The 16,065-nt window shown below is 41.8% G+C and overlaps 1 protein-coding gene and 3 non-coding genes across 5 annotated transcripts; all 4 read right to left on the reverse strand.

The window, feature by feature from the left end:
* Window positions 1-9,718: 9,718 nt before the first annotated feature.
* Window positions 9,719-13,020, reverse strand: LOC106603660 (heat shock cognate 70 kDa protein). 2 transcript variants are annotated; one of them, XM_082974691.1, is made up of 6 exons: window positions 12,543-13,020; window positions 11,741-11,945; window positions 11,208-11,360; window positions 10,790-10,988; window positions 10,316-10,534; window positions 9,719-10,114 (listed from the first exon to the last, which is right to left on the reverse strand). In XM_082974691.1, exons 2-5 carry the CDS (start codon window positions 11,762-11,764, stop codon window positions 10,524-10,526), a joined length of 387 nt encoding a protein of 128 aa, XP_082830817.1. In that variant the 5' UTR covers window positions 11,765-11,945; window positions 12,543-13,020; the 3' UTR covers window positions 9,719-10,114; window positions 10,316-10,523. The 2 variants fall into 2 exon arrangements, with proteins under 2 accessions (XP_082830817.1, XP_082830816.1); XM_082974690.1 differs by lacking the exons at window positions 11,741-11,945; window positions 12,543-13,020 and adding an exon at window positions 11,513-11,734.
* Window positions 10,184-10,277, reverse strand: LOC123742628 (small nucleolar RNA SNORD14). Its single transcript, XR_006769778.1, has one exon. It is a non-coding gene; the product is annotated as a small nucleolar RNA SNORD14 (small nucleolar RNA).
* LOC123742630 (small nucleolar RNA SNORD14) lies at window positions 10,627-10,720 on the reverse strand. The gene has a single exon (XR_006769780.1). It is a non-coding gene; the product is annotated as a small nucleolar RNA SNORD14 (small nucleolar RNA).
* On the reverse strand, window positions 11,057-11,150 carry LOC123742629 (small nucleolar RNA SNORD14). Its single transcript, XR_006769779.1, has one exon. It is a non-coding gene; the product is annotated as a small nucleolar RNA SNORD14 (small nucleolar RNA).
* Window positions 13,021-16,065: the final 3,045 nt, after the last annotated feature.

Below are 16,065 nucleotides of genomic sequence, written 5' to 3' on the forward strand. Positions count from 1 at the left end.
TCCCCTCCATATATTCCCAAAGTTCCTTCATCTTCTACTTGGCAGACTACAAACCAATCAGGTTTATCCATTCTGGGCATAGGCACTCCTGACAGCCTGTAGCATATCACAAATGCTTCACAGTGTATTTCTTAAAATTTCAGGCTATAGACTTGAAATAATAATATTGCCTAAATAATTAATTTAGTTCCTTTAGGCTACCTGGCTTGCTCCTGACTTGTTATTTAATAGCCTGTTGAAATGTCGAACGTCATTTGATAGTGACAGAATCACACATTACTTCCCAAGCAAAATCAATTATTTGTCTCGTTCGCTATAGGTTGTAGTGCAGCCTCAATGTTATAGAAACAAACCAAAGATATCTCCTATGCATCGGAGTCACGTCTTTCCCGGCATTTTACAGCTTGTTTCTAGTATAAAGCTTTGTGGAATAAAGCGTTGTTATATATCGCTTTATATAATCAGATCCATTCAAATCTGTTCTAAATCTTAAAGGGGTAGGCCTATGCGTTTAGCCATTTGCTTTAACCAAAGCCACAAATCCCTCACATACCCCCTCAATTCGATCCCTGGTTTTAATTGAACACACCAAACAGTTCACTGACACTGAGATATTTAAGGAGTGCATGGTGACTGAAGGAATTGGCTGACAAAATCTATGGATACTAGACTATCATTTCATCTGTCAAACAGGTAGGCCTACCTCTTATTTCTTGAATAGGAAGAAATAGGCTCCAACACAAAACCCTTGTTGTTAGTAGCCTGAAGTCAAATTCAAATGAAGACTGTTTAAATGAATTAGGCCATCTCGAATTAGACTACTTTAAGCACCCATGCGCTGTCCATCACCGCGGCTGCCGCTTCATAGTAATATAAGTTATGTCAATTACTATAAAATGGCTTATTGTGAGGTCAATAACTCTGATAAATAGCTTCATTACTGGCAACAATACAAGCGTACCTCCGGTCCTCCTTATCTTCCCGCCCTCCCTCTCAAACTGAACAGGACATCAGTAGGCCTAGTCCGCACGCAGATATTTAATTGTAAAATATATATATATATATATATATATATATATATATATATATATATATATATATATATATATATATATTCGAAGAAACATTTAACTCGCTTCAAGAAGTGCCACCGCACACGGCACATTTATTGGTTAGGCAGAACAAAAGGCAGGACAAGCTGAAAGACCAGGCAGGCTGGGGCTCATGATTGGGAATGCCTATCCATTGCAGTATGTAATGCAGTGTAGCCTAGTTTTATATACACCATCCCAGCAGCGCAAAAACTTGGGAAGGAAGAACATTTTCTTAGAAAAATAATTTTGCCCTGTGCTTCTCTAAGCATGCTCTTCGTATAGCTTCTTCACTTCACTTCTACCCAAGATGGCGTAGCAGTTCAGACGTTCTTTGTTCTCCTCCTGTCGTGTCCCGTGTGTATATATATATATATATATATATATATATATATTTACATATTTTCTTCGCATATCTTTTTACACACTTTTTTCTAAAAACTCAACCTCAAAACACTCTCCTGCAACCCTCCTCACCAATTTAAAAAATATATATTATTTACCTCAAATCTGAAATCCACAACAGAAGCTAGCCAGAGGTTAGCCATTTCACTGGCTAACGTTGGAGTTCAGCTAGCCACGGTTAGTGGTCCTCAGCTATCCATTAGCTCGAAAAGCTATCGCCAGTTTTTGTACAGCGCGACTCAGACCAGAGCATACCAGACCTATTCTCTCTCCATATCCCCGGATTTCTACCGCAGGCTCTGGACATTTACACCTGGCGAGCTAGCAGCGAGCTAGCTGTTACCTGAGTGACTACAGACGGAAACGCACGAGGTGGCTAAAAACAGACCTCCCTCCATCTTCTACCAGCTTGCTACCTATGGCTTGGCTAGCTATCTAATTCTCACTGGACCCTTTGATCACTCGGCTAAGCATGCCTCTCCTTAATGTCAATATGCCTTGTCCATTCCTGTTCTGGTTAGTGTTTATTGGCTTATTTCACTGTAAAGCCTCTAGCCCTGCTCATTATACTTTATCCAACCTATCAGTTCCTCCACCCACACATGCTATGACATCTTCTGGTTTCAACGATGTTTCTAGAGACAATATCTCTCTGATCATCACTAAATGCCTAGGTTTACCTCCACTGTATTCACATCCTACCATACCTTTGTATGTACATTATACCTTGAAGCTATTTTATCGCCCCCAGAAACCTGCTCCTTTTTCTCTCTATTCCGGACGTCACAGACGACCAATTCTTATAGCTTTTAGCCGTACCCTTATCCTCATCCTTCTCTGTTCCTCTGGTGATGTTGAGGTGAATCCAGGCCCTGCAGTGCCTAGCTCCACTCCTACTCCCCAGGTGCTCTCTTTTGATTACTTCAGTAACCGTAATAGCCTTGGTTTTATGCATGTTAACATTAGAAGCCTCCTCCCTAAGTTTGTTTTATTCACTGCTTTAGCACACTCTGCCAACCCGGATGTCCTAGCCGTGTCTGAATCCTGGCTTAGGAAGTCCACCAAAAACTCTGAAATCTTCATCCCTAACTACAACGTTTTCAGACAAGATAGAACGGCCAAAGGGGCCGGTGTTGCAATCTATTGCAGAGATAGCCTGCAGAGTTCTGTCCAACTATCCAAGTCTGTTCCCAAACAATTTGAACTTCTACTTTTAAAAATCCATCTCTCTAAAAACAAGTCTCTTACCGTTGCCGCCTGCTATAGACCACCCTCGGCCCCCAGCTGTGCTCTGGACACCATATGTGAACTGATTGCCCCCCATCTATCTTCAGAGCTCGTGCTACTAGGTGACCTAAACTGGGACATGCTTAACACCCCAGCCATCCTACAATCTAAGCTTGATGTCCTCAATCTCACACAAATTATTAATGAACCCACCAGGTACCACCCCAAAGCCGTAAACACTGGCACCCTCATAGATATCATCCTAACCAACTTACCCTCTAAATACACCTCTGCTGTTTTCAACCAAGATCTCAGCGATCACTGCCTCATTGCCTGCATCCGTAATGGGTCAGCGGTCAAACGACCTCCACTCATCACTGTCAAACGCTCCCTGAAACATTTCAGCGAGCAAGCCTTTCTAATCGACCTGGCCCTGGTATCCTGGAAGGATATTGACCTCATCCCGTCAGTAGAGGATGCCTGGTTATTTTTTTTAAATGCCTTCCTCACCATCTTAAATAAGCATGCCCCATTCAAAAAATTTTGAACCAGGAACAGATATAGCCCTTGGTTCTCCCCAGACCTGACTGCCCTTAACCAACACAAAACCATCCTGTGGCGTTCTACATTAGCATCGAACAGCCCCCGTGATATGCAACTTTTCAGGGAAGTTAGAAACCAATATACACAGGCAGTTAGAACAGCCAAGGCTAGCTTTTGCAAGCAGAAATTTGCTTCCTGCAACACAAATTCAAAAAAGTTCTGGGACATTGTAAAGTCCTTGGAGAATAAGAACACCTCCTCCCAACTGCCCACTGCACTGAGGATAGGAAACTCTGTCACCACCAATAAACCCACTATAATTGAGAATTTCAATAAGCATTTTTCTACGGCTGGCCATGCTTTCCGCCTGGCTACCCCTACTGCAGTCAACAGCACTGCACCCCCCACAGCTACTCGCCCATGCCTTCCCCATTTCTCCTTCTCCCAAATCCATTCAGCTGATGTTCTGAAAGAGCTGCAAAATCTGGACCCCTACAAATCAGCCGGGCTAGACAATCTGGACCCTTTCTTTCTTAAATTATCTGCCGAAATTATTGCAACCCCTATTACTAGCCTGTTCAACCTCTTTCGTGTCGTCTGAGATTCCCATAGATTGGAAAGCAGCTGCTGTCATCCCCCTCTTCAAAGGAGGGGACACTCTTGACCCAAATTGCTATAGACCTATATCCATCCTACCCTGCCTTTCTAAAGTCTTCGAAAGCCAAGTCAACAAACAGATTACCGACCATTTTGAATCCCACCGCACCTTCTCCGCTATGCAATCTGGTTTCAGAGCTGGTCATGGGTGCACCTCAGCCACGCTCAAGGTCCTAAACGATATCGTAACCGCCATCGATAAGAAACAATACTGTGCTGCCGTATTCTTTGACCTGGCCAAAGCTTTCGACTCTGTCAATCACCACATCCTCATCGGCAGACTCAATAGCCTTGGTTTCTCAAACGATTGCATCGCCTGGTTCACCAACTACTTCTCTGATAGAGTTCAGTGTGTCAAATCGGAGGGCCTGTTGTCCGGACCTCTTGCAGTCTCTATGGGGGTGCCACAGGGTTCAATTCTCGGGCAGACTCTTTTCTCTATATACATCAATGATGTTGCTCTCGCTGCTCGTGATTCTCTGATCCACCTCTACGCAGACGACACCATTCTGTATACTTCTGGCCCTTCTTTGGACACTGTGTTAACAACCCTCCAGACGAGCTTCAATGCCATACAACTCTCCTCTGTGGCCTCCAACTGCTCCTAAATACAAGTAAAACTAAATGCATGCTCTTCAACCGATCGCTGCCTGCACCTGCCCGCCTGTCCAGCATCACTACTCTGGACGGTTCTGACTTAGAATATGTGGACAACTACAAATACCTAGGTGTCTGGTTAGACGGTTAACTCTCCTTCCAGACTCACATCAAACATCTCCAATCCAAAGTTAAATCTAGAATTGGCTTCCTATTTCGCAACAAAGCATCCTTCACGCATGCTGCCAAACATACCCTCGTAAAACTGACCATCCTACCGATCCTCGACTTCGGCGATATCATTCACAAAATAGCCTCCAATACCCTACTCAACAAACTGGATGCAGTCTATCACAGTGCCATCCGTTTTGTCACCAAAGCCCCATATACTACCCACCACTGCGACCTGTACGCTCTCGTTGGCTGGCCTTCGCTTCATAATCGTCGCCAAACCCACTGGCTCCAGGTCATCTACAAGACTCTGCTAGGTTAAGTCCCCCCTTATCTCAGCTCACTGGTCACCATAGCAGCACCCACCTGTAGCACGCGCTCCAGCAGGTATATATCTCTGGTCACCCCCAAAGCCAATTCCTCCTTTGGCCGTCTCTCCTTCCAGTTCTCTGCTGCCAATGACTGGAACGAACTACAAAAATCTCTGAAACTGGAAACACTTATCTCCCTCACTAGCTTTAAGCACCAGCTGTCAGAGCAGCTCACAGATCACTGCACCTGTACATAGCCCATCTATAATTTAGCCCAAACAACTACCTCTTCCCCTACTGTATTTATTTAGTTATTTAGCTCCTTTGCACCCCATTACTTCTATTTCTACTTTGCACTTTCTTCTACTACAAATCTACCATTCCAGTGTTTTACTTGCTATATTGTATTTACTTTGCCACCATGGCCATTTTTTGCCTTTACCTCCCTTATCTCACCTCATTTTCTCACATTGTATATAGACATATTTTTCTACTGTATTATTGACTGTATGTTTGTTTTACTCCATGTGTAACTCTGTGTTGATGTATGTTGTCGAACTGCTTTGCTTTATCTTGGCCAGGTCGCAATTGTAAATGAGAACTTGTTCTCAACTTGCCTACCTGGTTAAATAAAGGTGAAATAAAAATTAATTTAAAAAAATAGCCTGGGCCTTTAGTATAGGCTATGGATAATTTGAGACCACACTAGGCGCACATGATATTTCGTGCCCAGCAGAGTATGAGGGATTTGACATTTAATCAATTACAAATTACATGACACTTCCCTGGACTAAATAAAAAATATACTAAACCCCGCGACAGAAATTGAAAAAGCATGACCCTTCCCATTTTCCACTGGAAAACAGTTGTGTTACTTGCGACCCCTCCCTAATATCTTTCTTTACTAGCTATTGGCAGTCCTCCATCACCCTTAATTGCAGTTGTTAAAACAGCCAGCTTCAGTCAGCTGATTCTATCCATCACTTATGGTTAGTTCTAGTTGGGCAGCTTAGTCTCCCATTCAGAGGACCCCCACTTTTGTTAGTGTCTTATTTGTCAAGGTCAGGCTAACTAATTACTGCCACATCTCCTTCAGCCTATCACTGGCCTTGATTCCCGGGACTTCAGTTTCAGTTAGTCTATGACCCCAGCACGCTGTGTGGTCAGAAACGTGCCTACCCTCCTGCTGAACTTTTCCTCCTGTGGACTGAATCCCTGTATGTATGATTAATTGTGCATGCATCTAAACTATTGGTCGGCCTATTATGATTTTTCAACGCCGATACCGATTATTGGGGGCCCAAAAAAGCCGATACCGATTAATCGGCCGATTTTTTTCCCCCCATTTGTTTATTTGTTATAATGACAATTACAACAATACTGAATGAACACTTATTTTAACTTAACATAATACATCAATAAAATAAATTTAGCCTCAAATAAATAATGAAACATGTTCAATTTGGTTTAAATAATGCAAAAACAAAGTGTTGGAGAAGAAAGTAAAAGTGCAATAAGTACCATGTAAGAAAGCTAACGTTTAAGTTCCTTGCTCAGAACATATGAAAGCTGGTGGTTCCTTTTAACATGAGTCTTCAATATTCCCAGGTAAGAAGTTTTAGGTTGTAGTTATTATAGGACTATTTCTCATACGATTTGTATTTCATAAACCTTTGACTATTGGATGTTCTTATAGGCACTTTAGTATTGCCAGTGTAACAGTATAGCTTCCGTCCCTCTCCTCGCTCCTACCTGGGCTCAAACCAGGAACACATCGACAACAGCCACCCTCGAAGCAGCGTTACCCATGTAGAGGAAGGGGAACAACTACTCCAAGTCTCAGAGCGAGTGACGTTTGAAACGCTATTAGCGCGCACCCCGCTAACTAGCTAGCCATTTCACATCGGTTACACCAGCCTAATCTTGGGAGCTGATTGGCTTGAAGTCATAAACAGCGCAATGCATTGCGAAAGGCTGCTGGCAAAACGCACAAAAGTGCTATTTTGAATGAACGCTTACGAGCCTGCTGGTGCCTATTATTGCTCAGTCAGACTGCTCTATCAATCATAGACTTAATTATAACATAACAACACACAGAAACACGAGCCTTAGGTCATTAATATGGTCGAATCAGGAAACTATCACATTTATTCTTTCAGTGAAATACGGAACCGTTCCGTATTTTACCTAACGGGTGGCATCCATAAGTCTAAATGTTCCTGTTACATTGCACAACCTCCAATGTTATGTCATAATTACATAAAAATCAGGCAAATTAGTTCGCAACGAGCCAGGCGGCCCAAACTGTTGCATATACCCTGATTCTGCGTGCAAGGAACGCAAGAGAAGTGACACAATTTCACCTGGTTAATATTGCCTGCTAACCTGGATTTCTTTTAGCATTCGCGTAACAGGCAGGCTCCTCGTGTAGTGCAACGTAAAGCAGGTGGTTAGAGCGTTGGACTAGTTAACCATAAGATTGCATCCCCAAGCTGACATGGTAAAAATCTGTCGTTCTGCCCCTGAACAAGGCAGTTAACCCACCGTTCCCAGGCCGTCATTGAAAATAAGAATGTGTTCTTAAATGATTTGCCTGGTTAAATAAAGGTAAAAAAAAAAAATTGACAAATCGGTGGCCAGAAATACCGATCGTTATGAAAACTTGAAATCGGCCGACCTCTAAACTAAACAACCACATAGTTCATGTCAGTTATCACTGGACATGATTCTCAGTTATCTGAACCACGAGTAGTCATGTGTGTGGACATCTTACAAGGATCCACCGCTTTCTTTCAATTTTCGCCTAAAATGACATACCTAAATCTAACAGCCTGTAACTCAGGCCCTGAAGCAAGGATATGCATATTATTGGTAGCGTTTGTGGATATGTTAAAGGAATGTAGAATATAAGACAAAAGATCTGGTAAAAGATAATGAAATAAAAAAAACGTTATTTTGCACCATCATCTTTGAAATGCAAGACAATGGCCATAATGTATTATTCCAGCACAGCTGCAATTTAGATTCTGGCCAGTAGATGGCAGCAGTGTATGTGCAAAGTTTTAGACTGATCCAATGAACCATTGCATTTCTGTTCAATGATGTACCAAGACTGCCAAAATGTGCCTAGTTTATTAATAACTTTATGTTCAAAACTGTGCACTCTCCTCAAACAATAGCATGGTATCCTTTCACTGTAATAGCTACTGTAAATTGGACAATGTAGTTAGATTAACAAGAATAAGCTTTCTGCCAATATCAGATATGTCTATTGTCCTGGGAAATGTTCTTGTACATACGTCATGCTAATCGCATTAGCTTACGTTAGCGCAACCGTCCTGTTGGTACACCAATCCCGAATAAGTTTTAAATTCCCATTAACCTGAACATCTGCCTCATCCTTGTTCTGACTGGACATTCTGTAGTGGTTGCTACCGGCCTTAAACCAGAGCCTAAGGTTTCTTATTATATTCAGTCCCTCGACTCTACAACCATACCTCTATTTTTCACTGATGAACTCCCTTTGTCTGGGAAGGGGAAACATGGAAAAAGAGATGGACACAGGGGAGACATTTAAGATATAATTGGCCACCACACCATAAGAGCTGCTACATTTTACTTATTAAAGACAGATACAAGAGCTGTGCAATAGGGTAGTACTGTTCCTTGTTTGAAAGCTGAACGTGTGTAATTTGTAATAAAACTATCATGTTTCTCATGCACCATCATTCTTTCCTTGCATCCATACATTTCTGAATAAACTTTGCATCAAAAACTCAAGTAAATTGTGCTGTTGAAATAAATCTACCAACCATAGACTGGGTTACCACAGATAGTCTATTGGGATAATTCAGCAAAGTTACCCTACCAGATGTCTGACAAACTGCAATAACTTTTCTAAATCTAACTGCAAAGCAATTGAAGTCAATGTTACCCGAATTACCCTATAAAGCAGTCTGACCAAAGCGACAGCAATCTAGGCTGTGGGTATTTACCTGGTCACACACGGCAACCACTTACTAAGAATTCCTTAACCAATAGCCCATGAACGTCAACTGCAAAAAGCAGGCTTTATATTTCATGCCAAATTAGCTTCAAGTTAATAGCTAGGTTTCCATTTAACTGGCGACAGATTTATGCAAATATTTTGGAATCCATGTGAAGTGGAATGCTTCCACCAAATTAACTATATGCGGATAAAAACAGCACACTAAATGTACTGTTTCGCGTAAGTTTGTCTGGAATAAGAATGTAAAGCTAACTAGGTCACATTTAAGGCTGATAGTCATAAAAAAAAAAAAACTTGCAGTAAATAGCGAATGTGCCTAGCCAACAGCTCGCATATAGTGCGGGGTAGACTAATCTACATTAGCCTACCCACACCCCAGTCATAGTGGGAGGAGCATATTTGCGCGTAAAGGTATTTCCACCGCCACTTCCCACAATACATTTTACCAACACAAGATGTATAACGAACAAATTCAGTCAGCATTTATAAAATTACACCATAAACCTCTCCATCACATTTTATTGGATACAACTACTTGCATAACTGTGGCACTTTAGTGGTAGGACCACAAACATTGACACTGTCTAGCAGCTGGAAGTTTGTGATGGGAAGTCACAAGTGAGATTAAACTTTGTCGTAACAATATTAACCAACATAAGGTCCTTATCAAAAGCTCTGAACAGTGGTAAAAACACTTGAGATCAACATTTAGAAGTTGAGGTGGAAGGTCACCATGTTTTATTTTGTCTTTAAGGCACAATATACCCCATGTGAAATCTTACTGTTCTATAGCAAACAAAGTTGCAATAGAAGTGTGATCAGGCAACCTTTTTTCTAACTTTAAAATCTCACTGACAAGAGTCATTGACTCAGTCACAAACGGGTAGAACATTTCAAACGTTGCTTGTGAGGGGGAGATGGTTGCAGAAACAGTGTAATGGTTTAGTCGACTTCCTCAAGTCGGTCAAGATAACCCACCGCCTCTAGGAGCCGTGCCACCAGCTCTGGGGAATCCACCAGCCATGCCGTCGGGCATACCAGCACCTTGGTACAACTTGGTGATGCTCCTTCTGGTGGTGCTCATACTCTTCCTTCTCAGCAGTCTAAGAAACAAACAGATTAACATTAGCAAAATATTAAATGGTCTTCAAATGAGAAATATTTAACTTCAGTCGCTCAGACATCCAAGGAAGGTATTTGGCCATCTTTGGTCTTTCAACCTCTGGTGGAAACTACGAATGGCAGGAGTAAACTTCATCACAGCGAGTGGCCCAAGACTGTACAAGGCATAAATTAATTCTTACCTAGTTCTTGTCAAGCCAGCCGATGACCTCGTTGCACTTGTCCAGAATCTTGGTCTTTTCCTCGTCACTGATCTTGCCCTGTAGTTTCTCATCCTCCAATGTGGATTTCATGTTGAAAGAGTAGGACTCCAGGGAGTTCTTGGCGGAAACCTTGTCACGCTGCACATCATCCTCACACTTGTACTTCTCTGCCTCCTGGACCATGCGCTCAATGTCCTCCTTGCTCAGATGACAAAATACAATCAAGTCAACCAACATCAAAAGAACCACATACTCAACTGTACATCATTGTAGACTCAAAAGTACTATTGTCGCTCAGACATCCAAGGAAGTTGTTAGGCCATCTTTGGTCTTTCGACCTCTGGTGGAAACTACGAATGGCAGGAATAAACTTCATCACAGCGAAACTACTGGGTTAGGGCTAGTAACTGTAGCCCATTTTCTAGTCTTACAATGCCACCACCACAAACTTACCCTTGTCATTGGTGATAGTGATCTTGTCCTCCTTGCCAGTGTGCTTGTCAGCTGCAGACACCTTCATGATGTCGTTAGCATCAATGTCAAAGGTGACCTCAATCTGAGGAACACCGCGAGGTGCAGGGGGGATTCCAGTCAGCTCAAACTTGCCCAACAGGTTGTTGTCCTTGGTCATGGCCCTCTCACCCTCATACACCTGGAGGATACAGTCTATATTAGCTAAAAACATACATGGTTTTCAAACGAGAAGTACATTAAAAATAGTCGCTCAGACATCCAAGGAAGGTATTGGGCCATCTTTGGTCTTTCAACCTCTGGTGGAAACTACGAATGGCAGGAGTAAACTTCATCACAGCGAATAATCACTGCATTGCAGTCCTTTTCAACAGAATAAAGATCATAGCAAGCCATTTACCGTCTTATCCAAGCCGTAGGCAATGGCAGCAGCAGTTGGCTCATTGATGATATGCAGTACATTCAGGCCTGAGATGGTCCCAGCATCTTTGGATGCCTGGCGCTGGGAGTCATTGAAGTAAGCTGGCACAGTAACAACTGCATTGTTGACTGTCTAGGGAAAGAAAATAACAATATACATTTTAATAATTCAATAACAGGGAATCAAGAAACTGACTAGTCATTGCAAACGAAAAACTACACCTTCCTGTTCAGATTTAAAATAAATACACATCAATTTACAGTCTACACATTTTAAATGATTACTTTTCCAAGGTAGGCTTCAGCAATCTCCATCTTCACCAGAACCATAGAGGAAATTTCTTCTGGGTAGAAGGACTTAGTGTCTCCTTTGTATTCAACTTGGTGCTTGGGTCGAGTAGAATCATTGATAACTTAGATGAAAAGGCTTTGGCTCACCATACAGCTAACAAAATACAATTTCAATTAAAATAATGCAATTTAATGATAAATTATCAGAACTTAAAAACGTACCAAACACTGTGTTGCAGGGTTCATGGCAACCCGATTATTGGCGGCATCACCGATAAATCTGAGTCTGTGAAGGAAACATAACTTGGTGTGGTCCTGTTGCTCTGGTCGTTGGCAATGATTTCAACCTTGCCATGCTGGAACACACCCAAGTAGTAGTAGGTGGTCCCGAGATCAATGCCAACTGCTGGTCGTTTAAACATGTTGCCTAAACACAGGAATAGGGTGTAAGTTCAAGTCATCCAAAAACAAATGAAGCTTTCTATCAATCAAAGTAATGCATGAGGTTGCGCATCAAACTAGACTTCTGTAAAGAAATCTCGCCGTTAAAATGTGCGTCACACCATGTGGGGTGCAGTTTCATTGCCGCGTTCACGTCGGAAACTAGACCACGGCACTAGAACGTTCTAGTTACAACTAACTAGGCCGACAACTACGAGGATGATCGCGCGCCTTTTCCTTTAGTTAGCATGTGTACAAACGTTGGAACCGTCAGTCCAATGTCTTTCAAACTGCCTGCACTGCAAATGACCAAACTCGACCACGACAATTACGATACATTTAGTTGGCTAGCCATGTTAGATAAACAGTCAAAGTAAATTGGGATCGAATTGTGACTCAAACTAGTTAGTGAGTTTATTAAATCAATGTGTCTACTAGTTAGCCAGCCTTCATCAGACCGGATAACGACGTCAGCCTGCTAAATACCATCTAGCCGGCCAATTCGGGATATAAAATGTATCTGCTTATGGCGAACTAAAATAAACGCATTGATTACGTTAAGATTAAACTATCTTGTACTAACCAAATTCGTGACCGAGGGTGACGCTGATGTTGGTCGGAGTTAAACAACGACGAAGCCTTGTGAGAGAATAGAGAAAGAAGGAAATGTGATTCCATAACTTTTATATCACCGGCAACGCAACCAATCGTAGCTCTGGATTCCACTTTCCATTCCAAAACACCAATAAAAATACAGGACGGCCCAAGCGTTCCCTCCCACTTCTGCGACAAAGACCTAGCGCTCTTGCCGCCTTCAAAACAACAGTAAACTCGGAAATCTCCGTTTTCCGAGTGTTCGTACCAACTGGGAACTCGGAGGAAAAAACGAGCTCTGACTTGGTAAAATCGATGTAAACGATCATCCAACTCGGGGAACTGGAGCCTCTTTCTAGAGTTCCGACCTGAAGATCACTGACATAATGGTTTCACTTCGTATTTTTCCGAGCTCCCAGTTGTTGAACGCAGAAACGTTCCACGCTCGAACGTTCCAATCCCTCTTCATATCTGGGAAGCCGTTTCCGGTGTGTTGTCGTGCATTACTAACAGGGAGGAGATCTCGTTAAATATGGATCAAATTCGTTAAAATTACATTCACAGAATTTAAAAGATACAGTAATGCCTCAGTGGGATTTGTTAAGGAAAATTTCAAAACGAGTGTTTCAACATAGTATAACCACTACAAAGCTGACGCTAGCTATCCTCTTCCGTAATACGGTTACAGACCGAGGGGTTAGTTATATATTTGACTTTGGTATGGTCTTCTCGGAACTCTGAAATCTCCGACAACTGGGAACTGGTAAAAAACTGGGTACGCGGTTTTATTTTTGTAATTTTTTTTACGGTAATCCAAGTCGGGAAACTCGGACATCTTTCTAGAGCTCCGTCTTTCCGACCTGAAGATCACTGACGTCATGATTTGACCTCCTTTTTCCCCTCGAGTTCACAGTTTTCTTGAAAGCACCAAAAGTATTCAAAGCAATGAGTTTGAGTGAAATACCCAAAATGCAGAAGCATTAAGAAACAATTCCAGGTTTTACATGGTTATGCCAGTGTCTGAACCCAGAGGCGCATAATCGCGAGACTTCGGAGAACGCTTGCGAGATAGACCAAACCAGGCCGGGGTTTGGGAAGTTAATGAGAGAAGTGAATAAATTATTTTCTTGAATTCTAAAGACACAACGTAGATTCTAGCCAATGTCTTAAGTAGTTGAACATGTTATTACTCCAACCCCGTGAAAGTGAAGTTGGAGTAAAAATAACTTTATATCGAAGGAGTGCGCAAGATTACGTGTTTCTACACGAGTTTAGCTAGCATAGCATGACTTCTTTGAAGGAGCACTTTTAGTCTATCTTTATAATGTACTGCTTTGGTTTGCAACAGCGTTTTTACAAATAAAAACGATAATGTTAATTCATATTTCAGAAATTCAACCACACATTTGTTTTATCATCAAACCGGATAGCAACTTCTGTCCAGTGACTTCCACAAAGTATTTATAATGTACCGTAACAGACCGCTACATGACCTACAGCATGGTCAAGCAAGTTATGGTTTCCGACATTTTCGGACCAACTATTGATTTAGAACCAGAGTTACCGCAAGACGCAAAGAAAACAGGAGTTGCCTTCACTTTTTCAGCACCATTTGAACTTCAACATTTCAACATCATCAAATCACCTCTGCTTAGTATAATACAGTGACAACTAAAAGATAGCAAGAACTATTTAGTCCAATCAACGTAAACTAAATATGATGTGGCTGTCCATGGTTCTGTGCAAGTAGAAAAACATGTCGACTCACCCTACCATCCTCCTCTGTTTCATGTTGATGAAATGTCTATCACTGTCTTACAGGACACACTTATTTTTTGTTGTCCCAGGCTACCTGGCTAAAATGCTTGCACGCTAGCCTAACTTCCATTCATGGGCAACGTTAGCTAGTTAACATTAGCCTTCTACATCTAGCTACACATTGTACTTCCATGGTCACAGCAATGTATGAATTAATGGTTGGATCAGAACTGCCATTACAATCATTGGCCAGTACAGAGAATTATGTAAAACCACAAGTCCAAATCCCTATCGCCATCCATGGCTAATTTAGGAAAGGGACCATTTTAGCTAGCTAGCCACTGAAGGACAACGAGATGCAACAATTCAAGTTTTTCAGTCAATGATGTATGTTCTAGATGGGATTTGATAGGAGTGATGCCAAATCCAAGATGGCTTTCCTTTAGACTTTTTTTGGTGCGCCAGGACCATTCACAGTTGAGCTTGCTCAGTTTAATGCTCATTGGCTGATTTTGTATACTTTTTTTGCCTTCAATGCTACAGGCGGCAGCAATGTCATACTCGTTTGGACCAGACAGCATCAGATAGATACATTTATGGAACCAGATAGCTGCCAAAAGGTTGAAGGTACGTGTTGTTAGGATCTTAAGAAAATCCACATGCAAATGGTTAGGATCGCAAGAAAATCCACATTTTGAATACACACATGGATTTCAATAAACAAATGGAAAAGACTGTTCTATTCTCTTTGATTTAGTTCCTATTGCAACTCAGACAAATGACAGAATGGATGACATAGCGACTGACTGAACTGAATGAAGGATGAATTAAATGTTCAAATATGTTGGAATGAGGAGTTGCACGCTCTGCACTTTATTTGGCTAGTAGGCAAATAGGCCTACATTAGGGTATAATGACTCTATGGCTGCGTGCCTACAGAAGGACATCTTCTGAGGCTGAGGGGTGCTTTTCCCCGAAGGTGCATGGTGCTGTGGTGCTGCATGGAGATCACAAGCCCTTCAACAGGGCAGCAGTGTTGTGATGGAGGGAATAGCCTATAGGGAGACCTAAGACCACTGCAACAAAGTTATTGTAAAGTATGGGAATAAGCTTATGCCAGACTTAGCCTATGTTTTACCTCTCACATGTTTATTTCAAAGTCCATATGTTCTTGACCCGATTGATAAAAAATCATGTCAAATTATATAAAATTCACATTTACCCGTCCTACAGAATATGCTTTGGCAAGATTTTGAGTGATGAAGTAAATGTCAAAATATTCTATAAAAAAATGTTTTGAGTGGCAAAGTATCCAGTGGTCATACATAATTCATAGATTCACCAAACATCTATTATGTTTCATTATTCCTGGTATATACCACTGGTTATGATTACAGACAGAGCCCATAGAATAAGGTCTGCCTACAGCGGCCTTTCTCAATGGCAAGGCTATGCTCATTGAGTCTGTACATAGTCAAAGCTTTCCTTAATTTTGGGTCAGTCACAGCGGTTAGGTATTCTGCCACTGTGTACTCTCTGTTTAGGGTCAAATAGCATTCCAGTTTGCTCAGTTTTTTTGGTAAATTTTTTCCAATGTGTCAAGTAATTATCTTTTTGTTTTCTCATGATTTGGTTGGGTCTAATTGTGTTGCTGTCCAGGGGCTCTGTGGGGTCTGTTTGTGTTTGTGAACAGAGCCCCAGGACCAGCTTGCTTTGGGGACTCTTCTCTAAATTAATCTCTCTGTAGGTGATGG

This window comes from Salmo salar, chromosome 04 (assembly GCF_965601325.2).
Source record: "Salmo salar chromosome 04, fSalSal1, whole genome shotgun sequence".
NCBI lineage: Eukaryota > Metazoa > Chordata > Actinopteri > Salmoniformes > Salmonidae > Salmo > Salmo salar.

Excerpts from the sequence above, each read along its gene's own strand:
- LOC106603660 (XM_082974690.1), bottom strand. The coding sequence starts at position 11,557 with ATGGTTCTGGTGAAGATGGAGATTGCTGAAGCCTACCTTGGAAAA. Across the intron at positions 11,361-11,512 it reads CTGAAGCCTACCTTGGAAAA|ACAGTCAACAATGCAGTTGT; the intron begins GTAATCATTTAA and ends TTCTTTCCCTAG. Across the intron at positions 10,989-11,207 it reads CCTACGGCTTGGATAAGACG|GTGTATGAGGGTGAGAGGGC; the intron begins GTAAATGGCTTG and ends TGTATCCTCCAG.